The sequence below is a fragment of the Drosophila simulans genome, chromosome 3R, assembly GCF_016746395.2.
Source record: "Drosophila simulans strain w501 chromosome 3R, Prin_Dsim_3.1, whole genome shotgun sequence".
NCBI classification, from domain to species: Eukaryota; Metazoa; Arthropoda; class Insecta; order Diptera; family Drosophilidae; genus Drosophila; species Drosophila simulans.
In genome coordinates, this window is record NC_052523.2 from 3,073,577 (window position 1) to 3,093,200 (window position 19,624).

At 41.8% G+C, this 19,624-nt stretch overlaps 3 protein-coding genes across 4 annotated transcripts in view; 1 reads left to right on the plus strand and 2 right to left on the minus strand.

The window, feature by feature from the left end:
* LOC6726977 (hemicentin-2) overlaps positions 1-5,384 on the minus strand; it is a 64,334-nt gene extending 58,950 nt beyond the window's left edge. Inside the window, exon 1 of the mRNA XM_016175884.3 lies at positions 4,915-5,384. The gene's annotated coding sequence lies outside the window, so the exon portion shown is untranslated. The remainder of the gene's footprint in view (positions 1-4,914) is intronic.
* A 3,425-nt stretch (positions 5,385-8,809) lies between these two features.
* Positions 8,810-9,989, minus strand: LOC6726979. The gene has a single exon (XM_002102344.4). The coding sequence runs from the start codon at positions 9,868-9,870 to the stop codon at positions 8,962-8,964; it is 909 nt and encodes a 302-aa protein (XP_002102380.1). The 5' UTR covers positions 9,871-9,989; the 3' UTR covers positions 8,810-8,961.
* A 2,986-nt stretch (positions 9,990-12,975) lies between these two features.
* Positions 12,976-13,960, plus strand: LOC6726980 (Golgi-associated plant pathogenesis-related protein 1). 2 transcript variants are annotated; one of them, XM_016176218.3, is made up of 4 exons: positions 12,976-13,105; positions 13,164-13,292; positions 13,350-13,666; positions 13,720-13,960. In XM_016176218.3, the coding sequence occupies exons 1-4, from the start codon at positions 13,076-13,078 to the stop codon at positions 13,817-13,819; spliced, it is 576 nt and encodes a 191-aa protein (XP_016033487.1). In that variant the 5' UTR covers positions 12,976-13,075; the 3' UTR covers positions 13,820-13,960. The 2 variants fall into 2 exon arrangements, with proteins under 2 accessions (XP_016033487.1, XP_044779262.1); XM_044923327.1 differs by having other exon boundaries at positions 13,061-13,084.
* The last annotated feature ends 5,664 nt before the right edge of the window (positions 13,961-19,624 follow it).

The window sequence follows — 19,624 nt, forward strand, 5'->3', positions numbered from 1 at the left end:
GCTCGCTTTTGCCACAACTTTTGCTAATTTTTCAGGTTTTATTTGCCAGGCATTCGGTGATGTGGCCATTTTACCGTGTCCCATTTAGCAGCACTTCCTGGCTTCATGTATTTAATTAAAATAGTTTTTGCTGTCATTTAATGCGCTCAACTAATTTTCAGTTTGGTTCGACAGTTAAATATGCTGCAACTTTTTATGCCTGAGAGAATTCCAGTGCGACGACGGACTAATGAGGATGGGTAATTAATGTGAAAAATTAAATGACGCATATTTTCCGCAATCAGAGCAAAATGTGGCCAGCAGAATTCATGGCTAATCTAAACATGATTTAAATAATTTAAAATATTCTTTTTTTCGTAAAATGGGTATTGAAAGAGTACTTTGAATTAAATTTACAAACTCTCAAAAAGGCATAATGAGGCAGACGGGCTCTTGACTTGCAAACAAGAAATACAAATAAATAAATTACGCCAAAACCCACATATATTGAAATAAAATTTGTTTGGATTCCGGCCGGGATCTGGCCCGCAAATTAAAACAAAGGCAACAGCTTGAAAACGAATATTCGGCTGCGCGGTGTTGGAGCGTACTGAAAATGAAATTAATATTAAACAATGCGTGACATTTTTTGCAACAAAGCAGAGAGGCCACGAGTCCGTTTTGCAGGATATATGGAAGCAACAACCGCACCTCGTTAAAATTGTATGCCAAAATGGCTGCATACATGTGTGGCCCAAACAAACAGCCAACAAGAAGCCGCTTCGAAAAGTTAAACAAGCAAACATGGCCAAAAAAATATATGGGAAAAGAAACACAATATAACGAAACAAAAGGAGTAAAAGCAAGCCCCGATGGAAAATTAAAAATTCAATTCGGCACAAGCCTTGGGATAGACCATCTTTTAGATTTCATTTGGGAAAATCAAATACGATACAAAAATGTGCACTTGAAAGACTAAAGTATCGCGGCTAATTAAAACCCTTAGATTTGAACATTAATCAATGCCACATATGGCAAGTCGCCTAGCCAGCACTAAATGTGTGACAAATGAAATATTTAAATAAATTTCAGACCCGCAAACATTTTGACATTTTTCGCACTGACAAAGTGCCGCAAAAAGTTGCAAATTGTGGTTATTGTGGGGACAACACAAAAGCTCAAAAAAGACGAATAATTTCAAACGAAACGAGCGCCCAACTCGATGACTTGCATTGGGGAATGCGTTAAAGTTTTAAATTCGGAAAAAGTTGTTACCCAACACGGGCGCTGTGAAAAACTTTCGAATCATTATCGTCATGGCGATGATGATGAAAAGCATTGGGGACACTGGGTGGTCGGCCTTTTTTGCAGCATTTGGAACGGAAGTGATTTCATCAAATATTCATATTAACTAATTGGATTTGATGCCAGTTTGCATATTTTGTGTGTGTCCTTCGTAGCGGATATTGCCCGTCGAGCTCATCAGGCCGCCCTTCCGTTAGGGACACTCGTAATTTAATACACACTGTTTATTTTAAATTAAAAATTTATTTACCCACATGTCATTGAGGGACCAGCCTTTTGAAACCCGACTGCGTTTTCCGACCATTTTCTCCCACGCAAATGCTCACCTAAAACGGAGAGAAATAAAAAAATCTGTGTTAGAGCGAGCGAAAATGCTTTCTTATTTGCTTTTCTTGCTGTCTTCACTGTAATAGAAATAATGAAAAAGTGCGCCCACTTTCAATTTAAAACAGCTGAATCCAAACATTTAATTTTAGTTTTGTACGAGGCAATGCTTCAACTATAATAATAAATGCCAAAGGAAGCAAACAACAATATTTAATTTCGGTATATTTGGCAGGTTAACTAGTGTTGGACAGGTTAGTAGAAAACTACCAAGAAGTAAGAAATTATCCCAACTCTACTGAAACTTTTCATATTTCTAGAAACAGCTCAAAGGACTATGCCCTAATCAAACTACTCTCCACCTTCACTACCCTGTTTTGGCCAACTTTTCAAGAGAGAGGGGAACTCTTATTCCAGCCTTTTCATTAGCATTCAAGGCGGGCAGCGTTTTCCCAGCAGAAGCGTTGAATAAAATAACAAACATGGCGAGCGGCGAAGAAAAACAAACCTTCAAAAGGCGGTTGGGGTAGAACAAGGCGAAAATGTGTCAGTTAAAGTGGCGTATACACAACATGTGGGCGAAAGCAATGAACTCCGCGGAAAACTTGGCTCGGCTCTTGACTGAACTCTTTTGGGCCAACACTTCGCCCTTTTCCATTAGTTGCACGCGCCAAAAAAGAGCGAAGAAAACGGGGCGAATATTGCGAAATATTAAAAACGAGGAGAATATAGAAAACTCTGCTGTGCCAGTGGCATGGCGAGCGGAGCGGAGGGGATGAAGTGGCGCGAGAAGGGGCCGCAAAAAGAGCTACAAAATAGCATAGAAAATTAATAATCGCGCAATTTTTGCGCCAGTAAACAATGAGAAAGTCTTGGCTCGTTAGTTTCCTCATTATTCTGAATTTTCAACTTGCTCTATCTGCCTCCACGAGAATTTCCCCGCTCCACCGCGAACTTTTCTTTGTGTCCTGCCTCTTGCAGTTCCAGTCCAAATCCCTGAAAAGGACAAAACGCAACGCGCCACTGAAAATGGAACGCCGGCAAACGAGCCTCGAGGTTGTGGGTTTGGGTTTTGGGCTTGCTCTAGCTACTGCGATTTCACTGGGCTGGCTGAGACTACTGTCTGACAAGATGGAGAACGCGATTTTACCGGAAAAATAATGAAAAAAGCGATTTAATATCATTTTTCATAGCAACAAATTCGAAAGTCGCGTCTGCCACTTCGTGTCCCTTTTTTCCATCCTTTGAAGTGCAGTGCAAATGAAGTGTTGAAGCTAAAAAGTTCATGGAACCTTAATGGATTTCAGTTTTGTCATATTTCAGAGTCAGGAAGGAAGTGAGAAAAAATGCGGGACTATAAAATCTCGGTAGAAAGCCGATAGGCTTAAAATTTGGGTGAGAATTTTATAAGATTTGTTATGTTATATAGGTCAGTAGTACCCAGAACATAAGCCTGTAATGCGAAATGCCATTTCAAAGTATCAATAACAAATTTAAAATAATGTTTGTGTCATAGAAAAAATTTTAAAATAAGATAAAAGAAACCTTTAAAAAACTTTGAAATCGTAGAATTGAAGTTTAAATTATTTAGTTAACGATATTGTAGACTAATAATAGGTTACATGCAATTTAATTGGATCCAATTTTCACCCTGTTGTATGTATTTTCCGAGCACATTGTCATACCTATTTTGCCACTCACAAAGAATCTTTATTAACAGATGGCCAAGTTTATTTAATCAGACAACCTATTTTCGAGTCCTGCAGAGAGAGGACGAGTGGACCGAATTTAAAAGGCAGTCATGCAAATGATACCGACCTGATAGGGGGAGCCGCAATTCCCATCGAGGCTGCTGACCAGCGGAGTACAACCGAAAACAGGGAAACAAAATCAAATTACAAGCGGGCAAAAAGGGCAAAGGGCAAAAGGCAAGCGACCAACAAGTTTTCCTGGGTGTCGACTCGAATTCGCATTGGAGGCGAAACGACAACTAAATTATTAATGCACAATGAACTTGAAGCGAGACCAGCTCGCTCGGCGAGCGGCAAACCAGAAAATATGGCCAGTGAAAAGTTGAAAAATATATGTACGGGTGGAAAGTGGGTATATGGGCGAATGCAAATGACATTAACTTGGTCGAGAGTAGGGCAAGGACAAGGGCAACCAGCAGCGGTGTAAGAGAATGCGAAAAATGGGGAAAATTATAATACGTGGACAAAGTGCGTACAGGACAGCAAGTCCTGCTCACTCTTTGTTCTCCTCGCTGTCATTTCACTTTGCATTTTAAATCAACATTTGTTTTTTAGTCGCATTCCGGCCATCCTACTCATGTTTCTTTTATTTGATATGCATTAAAAACTTTTCAACTTATTTATATAATTTTTCATGGGAATTTCACCTTTTGAAGTTCGGATATGAAATGCGTAATGATTTTTTCATTGCTGTTAAATAAACAATTGAGCGAGCGGGGGAGTTGCCAAACTTTTCCACCTGGGGATGATACCACAGCCCCGAGGACCTCTCATTTATTATACACTCAGCCGGATGAGAAGGCACCCAAAGCCGGTTGCGTGTATGGGTCTAATCAAATTCTGTCATTTAATTTGGGCAACTTACGGGGCATAAAGGTTAAATGGCTAAGAAATCCACTGGGGTGACCATTAGCCATTTAATTTATGGCCAAAGTCTCAATACTGGCAAAAATAATCATAAATCTTTGGGTAATGTGATGTGAATGTTATCCTTTCACTTTTATTCAGTGATCCTTACGGTCTAAGCCTTTTAGCCTTTTTAATTCGTTTACTTCTATTCGTAATTATTGAAAGGCCTTACAAGAATTTTATCATAATTTTAATGACAACCCACTAATTCATGCAATAATAATTGACTATTGTAAACAATTTTGTACAATTTCTCTACCTTTTGAAAACAAACACCTGCCACTTGAAGATTTTGCTCATTTTCACCGAAGTAAATTTGCTTTTAAAATCTGTAGTCAACTAAGAAAAATAAAAAGCAATTAAACTAAATCCTATTTTTATTAAATTGTTCATAATCTTGTTTATAAATTGGGTAGTCCCCTATTGTATTAAATAACCTGCTGATGAAGGTTGTTAGCCCTGACCTGTCCCCCAAAATAGCCAATCTTTGTTTATTTATCTATATTCTGCCAGGCCTACGGTTATTGGCCGATCATCCGCATAGTTATATTCTCATGCCCCGTAAGCTGCTTAACTATTTTAGTTTTTCGCGTGAGAGGATACTATTTTATTTTCCATATGCAGCGGGGATTTGGAGTTGACTCACCTTTGTGCAATTTTTCAATAAATTCCCTGACTGGCGGCCTCAGAAAAAGATATCCAAAACACGTGACAGATTTGGCTGGATTACATACGCATTACACACACACACAGGGCGAACCTCACTACCACACAGCCACCGCACTACACACCAGCGAGTGCGTGTGAGAATATCTGTGGATTAACTTCAAAGGAGACGCACAATTCAATAATGGTTTTGTTGTTACTTCTGTTGGTATCCTTGAGGATGCACTGCGAGAACGTCGCCCGGGTCGCGTATTATAAATCAAGCATACGCCAGGGTGCCACACAAATTAAGCATACGCCACCGAGACGCACCACCGACGCACGACAGTCACGGCTGGAGTCACAGTCACAGTTTTGGGTCACTCTCACTGGCAGCAACGGTACACACTGAGAGGCAAGCACAACTGAAGCCCACGACAACGGCATTCGAAGTGGCGACGGGTGATTTCAGCAGTCACGACAACCCCGCAAAAGCTCGGCCAACTCGCGGGAAAAGCCGAGCCAGCCAGCTCGGAAAACGGCGGTCTAAGAGACTCGAACTCTCTTCGGAAGAGAGTCCTTTGGGTGCGACTGCCGGCGGACATGCGCAGTGGGACATTCACCAACCGGCCAACTGGCCCAGTGGCTCTTCCAGTGCCTTACTTTATCCCGTGAATATGTCCCAAAAACAAACAGCAACAGCTGTTCCGCTGGCGGAGAAGACCCAAAAAAGCTGTCCTCCTTGTTGTCGGCTTGCTCTGACGCACTCTCCCGATACTCCTCGATTTCTGGCTATATGTGTGTGGCGCTTGGCGTGTCTTAGGTCAGAAACGTCGGCCTCCGAAGTGGGTGAGGGTATGGGTGTGATGGGAGAACCTTTCCCGGTGCTGGCAGAATTTTTAATTATGATAAATGCCCATTCATAAAAATGAGTGGCATACATTTGCGTTGCGTGTTTATTTTTATACTTCGCATATTTGGTAAATTCTGCATAATTATTATTGCCATTATATATCCCCTTTTTATATCTCCACTGTCTTCTTTAGCGCTTTTTTTGTTTTCATTGTTTCTTTTTTGTTTTGCTGTCAGTAATTTGTTAGCTCCATCTTTGATGGTTTCTCCCCTTCTGCTTGCACTTGACAGCCCAAGATTTATGCGACTGCAGTTGGTGGTGATTGCTGGGGAATTGGTAGGTGGGATGCGGAAATGGTGGGCGTTAAGTGGCCAGGAATAGGGGATGGGCCCCTGATGATCGACTGCCGGCTGCAGGTGTTGATGGCTCAGATGTGCCTCAATCACCATCAGCGTCGGTTAATAAAATCACAGGACGACATTTGATGAATGGTTGCGATTCTTGCCTCTGACATTTTTGAGGGGCAACCGATTATTCGACTATTAACCAAACACAGGCCAGAAATTACTTGGCTGGAGGTTAATAAACTTTTCGGAGCAACATTATGAAATAATATCGTTAATTAATCTAATATATTATTTTATTTGTATTTTGTATATATTATATTGGAAAGCCCCGATTGGAACACCCTTCAAAGAACCTCGAAGGGATTCTTGTATATTGTGCCTACAAAGCATTGTTACGAATACTTTTGGAGGATGTAAGGTCCAAGAGACTCCATCTCAATGCAATGTCCGACCACTCGACAAAAACCAAATTGACCAAAGTTAATTTAACCACTGTAAACAAGCCGGGACTCAAGTGCCCGGGCACTTGAAATGCTTCGCTGGCCACGAGCAGAGAATAAGGTGCAAAAAAGGACTGATCGGGGTGGAGAAGGGGAATGGGAATCGGGAGGGGTGCTGCAACATACGTATTCGTATACGTACTGTACTGAAAATCAATTGAAGCGCCAACAAACGCTTCAATCAATTTTACTTTGGCAAACATTGAGTGCAAAATAAATCACAGCAACGACTCGAGACGGTGGTGGACTCAGTCCTCCCAGAACCCAGGATATCCAACCAGGGAAAAGAGGAACATGGGATCCTGCCGCCCGCCCACTGAGCTCATCCTTGTGCTTATCTTATTTATGCAAAGCTGTGGCAAACACCAACAATAACAAGCCAGGATGTGCGGCGAAGGCAGCTAAAAAATGAATGAATTCAATGAAATCTGGGTAAAAAGGCTGGGGAACAGGAACGATGCAACGAGAAAAAAGAGTGAAAAGAGTGCAAAAACTGCAACAAACCGATTGGCGATGTGCGAGTGGGTTTGTGTAAGGACATCATGCTTCTTAGAGGCACATCAAACATCTCAAACGGAATGAATAATTTATAGACGCAAAAGACGGGAGGAAGAGACAGTCGCGTAAGCCATCTGCACTGCGATTTCTCACACACGCAAGGGCGTAGATAGCCGCACTTCCGGGATATTGTGTAAAATCATTGTGAAAACCATGTTTAAGATGCATAAACAGACTTCGATTAGCCAAGGAATATAACTCAGCCAAACGACGTACCACTACTGAACTTATAGTCTGAGTCCAGAATAGTGTTGGTTAAGATAAAAATATCAAAATAAGCAACCCTGTTCAAATGGCCTGGGTGCGCCCCTGCATGCGAAGGCATCTCTCCGGCAGCCACGCATTAGTTGGCACACACCTTCCATTCATGGACTTCAATGCGACTGACGAAATAAAATGGCAATGGCAATAGCAATGCCAATGCAGAATGTAAATGCCAGCCCGAAGTGCTCGGGATAACTTTGCATTTATTTTCATTTTTGCACCGGCACTCGCTGTGAAGTATGCAGCATAATTCCCGCAAAAGGAAACTTATTTGGAGCACAAAGCAGCCAAGTGTCAGTGATGCACTTGCAGCATTCCGTATTTACGGGAAAGTCAGGTTTATGCGACGATTGCCGTTCAGCCAGCAGTCCAAATGCGATTAGCGCGTTATCAAATTCACGTTCTGTCCCACTTTGAATCCAACTTATGTACGATACCAGTCGCGTCAAACGAAAAGTTTAAATAAATGACTGCAAAAACTTTGCTAATCTGACGGAAAACAAGCGGGAACCAACATGGCGGCGTGGAAATTCTGCCAAAAAGCGGCGCAGTTGACTTTGATACTGGTTAGACCGCACTGAAATTCGTCAATTTTCGAAATGCCACCGAAGAAATCAAGGCACAACAACAGCCTCGTGGTAAATATTAATTTAACTTTGCACATTAGCCGAGCAATGGCACTTGACTGCGGAGAACCTGTGGCACCACATCGCGTTGGGAACTGGCCACAAATGTTGGTGGAACACTACACCCAACCCCCCCCCTGTAGCACCCACCCACCCGGGGGGTAAACCTCAGTTATTTGTCTATTTGCCTATGCGAAATTTGATGCGCTGTCTGTTTTTTTCTTTTGGTGGCAATGCTCGCTCGCTGTGTCTCTGCTGTTCTGGTCCTCATTATCGTAAATTTTTATGCTAAATACATTTCGTTGTCGGACCCAAAGATACAAACACAAAAACCGAAAGCGACAAAAGAAAATCCTGACCCTTAGTGTCAGAATTGGGATGCTCTTTTAAAAATAAACCCAAATTTAAGAGGACAGTTCTCCCTTAATAAGTAGTAAGAATGCAAATGAAGTACTGATAGATATGATATTTAATGTAAATATCTGAAAAAAGTAATAGATACAATTTCTTACATATATCAGTTGCGTACAAAATATATATACATATATATATATTTATAGAAATTAGAACATTTTTATATTATTTTTCTTTGTTGGCCTACAGAATGGCGAAACAAATCGCATGTAAGAAAATACATGCTCTTCCTAGTCAAATGTACATTAGAGTACCACCATTTGTGGCAGATGCCGCCACGTGGATGCGACTCCTCCGATGAGGGCCGGCCCGTGGATCCTGACAAATTGAACAATTTAAAGAGGGCTTTGTGGGTTTATTGTGGACGAACTAAGTAGGTCTGTGTGCCGGTGATACAAGAGCTTGGGCGGCTCGATGACTGGGCCAGATGCTTGGTGGTGCCGCCTTGAAGTAAGCCGAATTGGAGTTCGAAATAATATAAAAGTATTAAAAGTCTGAACGAATGGATACACAGGAATTTTTCGCGATCTGGAAGATTTCACATTTTTTGTTATTTATCACGCTCGTCAGATAATCTTGCAAATTTTCCGCGGCCTTTTTTAAAGAGATTGTCACTCTAGAGGCTTCCTTCCGAAAAGGTTTGTATTCACTCTTTAAAACCTGCTTTTTGAGTTGAGTTCTTTTCATTTCGTTACTTTTTTCTATATATTTATTGAACTCCCTGCCAGTATACTTATCTTGCTCCAAAAACCTAAACCGTTGAAGACATAGTCCTTGATGTTTTTCGAATTTGAGCTTGAAGGAGTCTAGTTTTTGAATTTCAATCTGCAACTGATCACCTAACTTCCTGCTTCTGCAGTAGTCATCCCGTACCAGTTTTTTGGCCAGATTGGATGTTCTTCGGACGGATTGCATCTGAGTCAGTTGGTGCTCTAGTTTATGGCTTGCAAATTTCAGCTGAAGAATATCGGGATGAACTCCATCTACATTCATCAAATATATATGATCATCCTGGCAGGGATGTATGTTTGGGCATTCCTGTATATTGGTACCTAATTCGTAATTGAGTTGATTTACGCGCCGCTTTAAGCGAAATACCTCATCGTAAATATCTTCGAGTTCCAGATTACTTTTCTCGTCTGATTCTTCCAGAACTTCCTCAGCGGACCAGCAATCTTCAGATTGCAAAACACTCTGCTCCATGCAGTGAAACACTTTCTTTGGCCCCGGCTCTGTGAATGCGAACTTTAAGTGCTTTGGTTGTGCCAGTTTCTTATCCTTCGGTTTAGTGTTTTCAATTTTACTTATTTCTGCTGCCTTGGATATATTACTTATTCCTGCTGCCTTGCACGACAAATTTTGGTCCACTGATTGCAATATTGGTAATGAATTCATCTTGATCCATCCAAATTAACCAATATCCAATTAACTGTGAACTTCAGAACGGAAACAAACTGGGTACACAACGAGCACTTCTAGTGTTTTCAAGTGATCTAACACAAATCTCAATGAAGACTTAGATAAAAGAACGTACTTATCGATCATATGGGTTGGTTAGATCTGATAGATGGTACGGTCTTATATTATATGTAATTTCCCAACGGCTTTTAATTTTTAGTATTAACTACAACAAATGAACTACAGTATTTAACGCAGATGAGCAAGTTCGCATATGTTGTTATTTAGGTATGGTTCTAGACACTCTGAACTCCACCAAGATGAAAAGAGCTCAGACGCAGTGTTCTCTCAATGGGTTCGCTCACATTATTGAACAGATTTCGCGGAAGGCACACGCTTTCCTTTGCACTGAATGACAGCGGAAAATGAAGTGAAATCTAATTAAAACCCTTTGCTAAAATCACAATTGTCAGCGAAAGCTCACGCACACCTGCTCGCAAAACTCACGAGCACACAAACACTGACACAGACAGATGGACAGACACCGGCGATTTCCCATACGCAAACAAATAGAGGATCCCGAATCCGATTCCGAGCCCGAGTGGGGCGGTCCTGGCAGGTGAAAAACAGACGTCAGCTGTCCAACTACCCGAATGCGGAATCTGGCGAAAACAGAGCAAAAGTTTTGACCAGACAAAAAAAGGAAAGGCGAACTGTTCTCGGCTTTGGAAGCCTCCACCACTTAGTGATGCCAAAAAGGACCTACGTATGTATGTGAGATCTCATTAGGCTACAAAATGGTATAAACTCCATCGATCAGTTATTAACTAGGAGAATCAAAATATTCAAGATTATACCAATAAACATGCAGGAAAACCAGAACAAATCCAATTTAGACTATGAAATATGTTTTGGATGTCTAAATCACCCATGAAACTCTGTAAACCTATACATCAGTAAAATGGCTTAATAAAAATTATTTGACAGTTTCATAATTTGATTGTAAATGATGGTATTCGGTGCTTACAATAAGCTGCTTCACCTTTTTCCTAAGATTTCTGGTTAGGTAAGTGGCATCTCTGATTTGAATCTAGATGCCACTGGGTGTGGGGCAGATAACCTCCAGGAGCGAATAAAACGCGCTGTTGCACACGAAAAATAACAAGCTGCGTTGGTCAATTCATCGAATGTCGGTCAGGGCTGCCGCCGGGGAGAAGTGGATTGGGCAGTGGGCAATGGGCAGTGGGAAGCCGGAGCCCGGAGGTGGGTCAGACCACCTGGGCGGAGGTTCAAGCAGGGGGTCCATGCAGGGGGCGACATAAAAGTTTCGCACCCAGGCATTTGGCCATCATTGTCCAGCAGAGCCGATGGGCCGGCGTTGCTGTGTTTGAATTAAAAGAAATTAGTTTAGTTATGCCAATGCTCCCCGGGCTACGCTATTGAGTTATCGGCCAGGCAGGAGTGGGACAACTTGGTGCCGGTGTCAGGAGGCAACTCGGATGGATGAATTGCACTTATTATGCAAGTTTTCCCTTCCAATTTGAGTGTGTGCTTGTCCTGGCGTGCCTGGAATTTCAGAAAAAAAAATAAACGCTTTGCGTGTTGCTCTTCTGATGCCGTTTAACCATTATGTGGCATGAATTTGCCATTTTCATTTAAATGCTGCTCTTGGCAGCGAGTCAACTCGTTGGCTTTTTAGCGAATGTTCTGCATTCATAAGCAGCAATCGTATATATCCTGCGGAATGTACTGAAATTGTGGTTGGATTTAGGTCTAAAAGTATAAAAAACTAGTTTTTATTTGTTAGGCTCGGAATCAATTTAACTTTTAAACCAAAAACCTTATTTTTGGGAGTAATTTTGTGTGGCTGAAAACCATAGATTTCGCGCTGTTCATTTTCATTCTTAAGTTTTGAAAACAGCAGAGGTGCCATCACCAATGACGAACCAGATTATGCTCATGCTGGTGCCATCGAAATTGATAGTGGAAATATGTGTGCTGAGTGGGATATTTAGGCGCGCCTATCAAACACGAGCACAATAAATCTTCGTCACGGGCCCAAATTGACATTTTACAGCCAAAAACCAGAAACCAAAGCCACGCAGAGGACAAAGTAAGTTCCACTAGTCCGTGTTCCAGCTGCTTTTTTGCTCCTGCGGCTGCCGCTGTTTCGAAAGCCACTGATATTGTTGTCAACAATGATGGCCCAAAGCATCAGCCACATGTGTGGGAGCCACAGCTCGTCCCTCCTCAAAGTGCCGTCGCACATGGTTGGCAAAGCCAAACCTTTATTGCCACAGCTCCATGGAGCAACAGCACCAACAGAGAAAATTTAATATCTGGCTGGGGCGTGGCCCTATTGGAGCTGGTCCGTTGTCGCTGGCGATCAGAACTCATCGCATTATCCTTTGGCCTGGTGGCGGTTACTCGCTCAAAATAATTGCACACTGCACCGCCAATAAGTTCGTTCGCCCGTTTGATACAGAGAAATTCCTATTCACATTTCACAAACAAAAGTGTTGTACAGAAATAAAACTGCATTCAACTTTTAAAACATACGCCATACAAAATATATTAACACATTTTTAGAAAAAAATATTGTTGTTTGTATCGTTCTGGTTTTCAGTGTCGTTTTGGAGTCATCTGTCAGTATCCTAATGCAAAAAGCATGAAACCTCAGGCCAGCTGTCAACACAACAAGCAAATTGCCGCGGAAGCATCAGTTTTGAGGCAACTAGACATTTTTGGGAATAAAAAACCCAATCTGTAAGAGTCACTAGAAGTATTAGTTTGTTTTTAAAAATGAGGAGCTCCTTTAATACAAAGTTAGACTTTTAAGTAGACAAACAAAATTAACCATCGTCTAATTTGTGTTTCTTTTGAGGTTGGCTTTGGAACCAAAACTATACAGAGTTGCCAGATACTCATCTTTCCATGCATTATGCCAGAATCTAAAGTCAACTTTATATTTTAGAGGATTTGTGTAACGATACTTATGTAAAAATGATACAAAATCCATGAGAAGTGCACGGATTAAAAACTGTATTAACTAACGGACACTACATACGCTTTACGTACACTAAACTAATTAATATTTGAGTCATTTTTTAATTACGTCACCAGAGTTTCGAGGTCTTTATAGCAATCAGAATCCTGGATAAGTTTGTCAAAGTATTCGTTCTATAGTTATTCTAAAAAAAACATGTTTTTGGTAAACGTATTGATTGTTTTGGTATAAATAAATATTTAGTAATATCAAATCAAATCTGATTTATTCTCCTGTATTCCAGTTGGTGTTGGTTATAGCAGATTTACAGAAGGACCATCTAAACGAACACAATCGGTTGAGGGAGAAGCATGGAAGTCCGCCTCTGATCTTGGACGATGCACTCTCACAGGGATGCGAAGAATATGCCAAAGTATGTCGTTGGCTAATAACAATGTTTCGCATTCACTCTTTGATTACCTTCCAACAGGTGCTAGCCGCTAATGAAAGGTTAGAGCATTCAAGTTCTGCCGGTCAAAAATATGGTGAAAACTTGTGCATGCGGTCACAAGACCCTCTGCAATGCGTTCAAGACTGGTACGACGAAATCGCGGACTACGACTTTGACAAGCCGCAGTTTGGCATGTCAACGGGCCATTTCACCGCACTCGTTTGGAAGAATGCGAAAAAAATGGGTTTTGGTCAGGCCAAGGACAAAAAGGGTTACTACTGGGTGGTCGCAAGATATTATCCACCAGTCAATGTGAACGGGCAGTTCGAAGAAAATGTTCTTCCGCCAAACAAAGGGTAAGCGAATTAATTACATCTGTAGTTTTTTCCTTCATTTTATTTCATTGCAGGGAAGGTGATGAAAATGGTCAAGGCAATTTTAATAGCTTTCAAGTTGACAACATTCCCATCATAGTCATGCTTTGGTTATGCTGGCAATTCGCAAATTGAGGTCCTTATCACTTTGATGTTCTTGTGCGGCAGTTCTTGTAAATTTGTTGTTAAGCAATTTGGAAAACCAATTACTTATATTTTGAGTGTGAATTGAAACTAGTCTATACCCAATAATAAAATTCACCTTTTGGAAGTAAAGTCCGGAAGTTTGGTGCATTTGTAAACGGGCTATTTTTGCCATTGTTAGTTATGTAAAACCATTTTATCTAGTTGCTGCAAATAATTTTAGTTTACCAGGAAGATACCCAAATTGAGGAGTGCTGCCTTCAGACTGGGGTGTATGGCATATACAAAAAATGTTTAAATGCATGAAATATTTTGAATTAAAACCAAGACAATGCTATTACTCAGCTGCTAGAAGTGAGAACGCGATATTTCGTAATTTTCTGGCATATCGATAGATATTGGAGAATATAAAGATAGGGCGTGGCAACATGGGTGAACAAACTTGCGCTGCTTCTATGTCTCTAGAATCTGTATGCTTAATCTTAACCTTATAGCTTTTAAAATTCCAGAGATCTCGACATTTATACGGACGGACAGGACCAGATCGACTAGGCTATTGACCCTGATCGAGAATAAATATACTTTGTATGGTCGGAAATATGTTACATACTCCTTAAAGAATCTAGTGAACTCTTTTACGCTAGGAGTAACGGGTATAAATTGTATTAAAATTTATATTTCTTGAAACAGCTATTTCAACAGCTATAGAAATCCGATCCAAGACGACGCAGCACTGGTGGGCGTGTGAGTACATATGTTGGGTTAATTTGAATTCGTGCAATAGGGATATTCAGTTTTTTCACTAGGCTCGTGTTATTCTGGCCTTTTTCTTTCCGCATTTATTTTTATCTTTTTTGGCAATCAGCATCAGCCGAATGGAATTCCCCATTGACTATGCCGGTGTCAACAAAGTGGCGGGCAAGATTCAAATATGCTCTCTGGGTTGGCTGTTTATACCCTTTAACTACTGCAGATCTCAACCCTTAACAAGTTTTTGATGGCCTTAAATATATTTATAAAATTATATAAATTGTACTCATTTTTAAGAATATCACATTATTTTACCACTAAGTCAAACGGGGTTACTTACGCACCTGTTTGGTGTGATACCTACCAAGTACTGAGTATCTCTAAGTCGGTGCAATCAACTAGAGCGCTATTTTATTTCGGCCTCTGTTTCCTACATGTCTGTTTCCAAGTGGAAGTCGATGTCTGGGGCCCAGCAGCTGCCGGGAGCGCATTAAATCCTTAAGCACTCATTATTATTCAATCAGATATGGAGTCGAATGTCTTTTTGTTTGGCTCTTACTTAGCCTCGCTTTCTGGTTGGCTGCGCCGTGCGTGGGCCCACCTAATGACATTCAAATTGCTTCCATCTCTGGTCGGTTTCAATTGGAACACCTTTCACAAAAATTAATGGAATTATAGATCACACCGTCTGGGGATGCATGTTCCCCAGATATTTCTTTGACGTCTGGTTGAGTGTTAAAAGTAATGAAAGCAGAAATTCTATGCGCATTTGAAAGTTTGAAATTGGTACTCCTCTTAAAGAAAATAGTGTGAAAAATGCGTGTCATTTGGAAAACTTTATTTTTTATGCATACCTTTAATGCGTTTGCTTTTGTGGGCTTAATAACTATCTTTCGAAGGTCCTTCAGTTGGGGCACTTATAAAATACTCCCCGTCACCACTTCATTATGGCTTGGGTTCGACGGATAGCCGAGTTTGTCAACTATTTACAACTTGAACTTGGTCGTAAAATTTATGTACATCGTAAAGGCCGAAAGTTTGAGCGACGCACTGAGAAAATGTTGTGAAATCAAATTTACACACAAACCATCCCTAATGACCTAGCCCACAGACAGAACGGAAACGCGGCGGCGCCACTCCGGAAAAGGACGAAGCCAAGTCGCGGGACGTTGTGTCTCGTTGGCAGGACTTCAGTCGCGGGGCTGGAAATTGTTTAATTTCGCCCTCGCTTAATTATCTGCAGTGTGCCGGGTGCTTAAATTATAATGGCGCTGACCTAATTGAGTAATAATTAAAATTAAGTGGATGCTAAATTGTTATTAATTATAAAGTGCACGCAAAGATGCCACCAATTTTCATCGATAGCGTGCTGAGGGATACTTAAAGGGCCCGGGCTAGTTTGTTGCAAGTGTCACCAATCGGGAAGTGCTGACTGAAATCTATGGTCCATGCAGACCATTTCAATATTCTCTTTTTAATGAAATAGCAATGCCGACGAAAAGTTAATTTACTTTTCGCGACGCGTGATAACTTTGGCCAAAAATTAAATGCGGTGCTGGCAACTAATGCAATCACACCCTCTATTCAGATTGAGAGACTGCAGCAGTTGCAGTGACATTTCAATATAAATTATTGTCAATGGGAGTGGATAAAATGTCGCATGTAGCCGGAACATGAAAACACCGAACAACAAATAGACGACTGGCTGACTGGCTGGTGGCAGAACAAAAACAAGGGGAAAACCAGGAAAGAGCGTTATTCATCGTTAAAGCAACTGAAGGCTGGAGCGATGACGACAGCGGCGGACGGCGAGATGGATGTACGGGGCGTATGCGCAATGCGATATGCAACAAATTGCTAAACAAATCAAATTTATTGCCAGAACTGCGCGCACAACAGCATTTGCAGTACGCATGTAAAGCGTCGCCGAGATAGCAGAAATTAATATGGGTCCGCGCCCCTCGTTTGGCTATCAGCGTTGCTATAACTTCATTTGGAAGCGCTCTGGTCCAGTGGTGCTTGGTGCCTGGTGCTGCTCGGTCCTTTTGTAGCCGTTGGGTTGGCCCAGCTCCCGTTTCATTCTTTCGGTTAAACTGCATTTTTGCAGGCGCAGACTGCATGCATAACAACATGGCGGTCGCTCTGACCGGAAGTCCGACTTGTGCGGCGTTAAATTTATGCCAGAATGCGGCTTCACCGCGCTGCAGTTGCAGCTCCAGCTGCAGATCCTTTTCATCCTGAAGCTGCCGTTTCCCCACATTGGTACAATGGGTTAAATGAGATGGACAAGCCGGGGGCAGCTTATATACCAGCCTTTCTTGTTTAAGCGCTACCTTCTCAAGTTAACTTTACAGCAATATCACTGCATGCATATCGTTTTCACCTTATTGAAAATTGCTTTTAAGGAATGGTATATAAATATAAATCTATAAATGTTGTTGTTGTGGTCTGAGCTAAGACAAAAACAAGAATAAACGGAGCAGTTGAGTAACTTAACCATTAAGTTCTCGTACTAATTGAAGTGCAACGATTCATTTTACACAAACGCGCCATCTGGCGGCTGCTACATTATTGCTTAGAACTTAATGAATGGTAAAAATATAGACAAATCGTCACTAAAATTTTTATTTATATTAGAGGTATAAATTTACAATAGAAGCTTCGCAGTTTAATTATAGAAATTTATGAAAAGCTAGAAGAGTTCGTCATTACAAATGTGTCCGATTGTCGTTTAAGGAAATATGAACTTTATTTTGACAGAGTTCTGCCCATTGTCGTCGCTCAGGCTGTTATCCTTGCTGTTGATTTTTATTTTCTCAATTAGGAAGCTGTTTTTATTATTGTTGTGCGCTGCGTACAGTTAAACAAACTAAACATGGAGCAAACACGGCCACGCCCACTGGTAGAGAGGCGGGGGCGTGAGACACTTATTCATCAGGCGGAAGTTTGCCTGCGTCTCCCATCGCTGTTGTTGTTGTTGTTGCGCCCGATGTTGCTGTTGTTGCATAGCAGACTTGTTAGTTGTTCGTGGGTGTTTGCCGCCTCATGCAAATTGCATAAGTAACGAAAGCCTGGGAAAAAAACGCGGGCGAGGAGAGCAGGAAAAGATGGGCAAGGCGAAAAAGCAGAAAGTAAAAAGTAAAAACCGACAAGGAAAATAGTGGCAAACAAAGTTGCTTGCGCCAAACTCCCCCGCACACTCGTATATATTTTTTGAATTTATATTTAACTGTATTACAAGGCAGCGGGTCCCACGGCCCATCCACACACCCATTTACATTCCCAGCCAAAGCCAGCCAACGGAATCGGAAGTTATAGTTATGCCGCTCGCGCGGACGCATTCTGTAAATATATTTTTGCCAGGAACAACAGCAACAAAAGTTTATTTAAAACTTTTGCGGTTAAGCTTGTTACTTGCCAGCTACTTTTCCGAACGCCCTTCGCCCCGAAATGCTAACTCGTTTAGCTCAAGAGTTCCGCCCTAGAAAATATTCGAGCTGCACTTTTCCACAGCTTCCAGTTTCCACAGTGGGCGCCATAAACATTTTCGAGCAGCACGTGTAGCCCATCGGTGGTCATAAAAATTATACAGACTTTGGCTTTGACTTCGCCATTAATGTCAAGAGGTGTCCGACCCCGGGCGCTGCTCAATCTCGTCTTAATCAGCTGGCGGATTAACCAACTTTATGCAGCTGCTTAAATTTTCAACATTCTATTTGCTACCCTGGTGTTGGCATCATAAAAATTTTCAATTTCATTTGCCTGGCACAAAGAACAGGTCCAGAGCTAGCAGGAAGAAGCCGGAGGCGGCGGATCCGGGGGCGAAATAGCAAGGAGCAGCGGCAAGTGCAGGATGCTGCTGGCATATCGATGACGGCCACCCCTTACCCGGAAATGGGGGATTCTCCTGCAGAATGGCCAGCAGTCCACCCCGACAGACCGGGCCAATAAAAGTGTCGAAGGCTGCCTGACAAAGCGCCGGCCTGCTTTGTATTTATGATGAGCCATCCGTGCCAAAGTCCCTCGTCGTGCCAATTCCGTGCCTCCTGCGGGTCACAAAGTTCCCTCCTGTCCGAGTCCCCGCCTGCGAAAGGAAACTGGCTTGCACTTCTAATCGGAGGTGTCGTCCAAAACGTCTGGCTATTGATGGCTAAAGTCGAACTGCGTATATCAGCTAAATTTACCTTGAAACTCAATAACAATTTGTGCCTCAAATAGGTCCCTCTTTGATCATAATTTAAAAGGTGTTGGGGATCAGCGATCCCTGAACTTCAATTAAGATTACTTCATGGTGAAGTACACTTGTATGATGATAATCATATGATATTCAAATTCGTTTCAATGTACACATAGGACATTCTTCTTGCATGTTTTTTAAAAGATTAGCAAGATAGCTCTTTGCTGTCCTTCCGGTCAGCTTCCTTTCGTAATCTGCGCTTCGCATCACTGATGTCCAAAGCATGTCCTGCAGTTAGAGTTCGTGCGGGTCACAGTGGGATGCCTGCCATGCGAATTGGGAACAGAGGAGTTCCTGCCTCGCCATTGATGGAATTCCAATAAATCCTCCTCTCAGCTGGCTCCTCTTTTCCCCGAGTGTGTGTGTGTGTGTTTTAACCGCTGCAGAAGCAGGAGCTCTTAGTGCCATATTTTTGTTGGGCATTTGAATTTTGAGCTCTGTGGGCTGGTGTCTCTCCTCGCCCGTCTCCATGGGAAATAAATTATGGCTTAATTTAATTTGAGGTGCCTGCCCGGTCACCGCCTGCAACTGTGGCGAAATCTGTCTGTGGTTGCTGGATTTATATGCATGTGAGTGCGGAGGCCTTAGATTAGTTGCCAATTCGCTTCGGTCCCTCCGTGATGCATGGCAGGGGGCGATTCCCAAAAAAATCTCCGTTTCCTTTGTCCAGGGATGCGAGGCAATCGGAGTCAGGGGAGTGGTTAGCAAAGCATGGAAAACCAAGGATTGGTTTAAATCAAGGTTTCTAACCAAATCTATACTTTCTTTCTACATTTGTAAATTTCCCTTTAAAAATTTTTAAAAAAGAT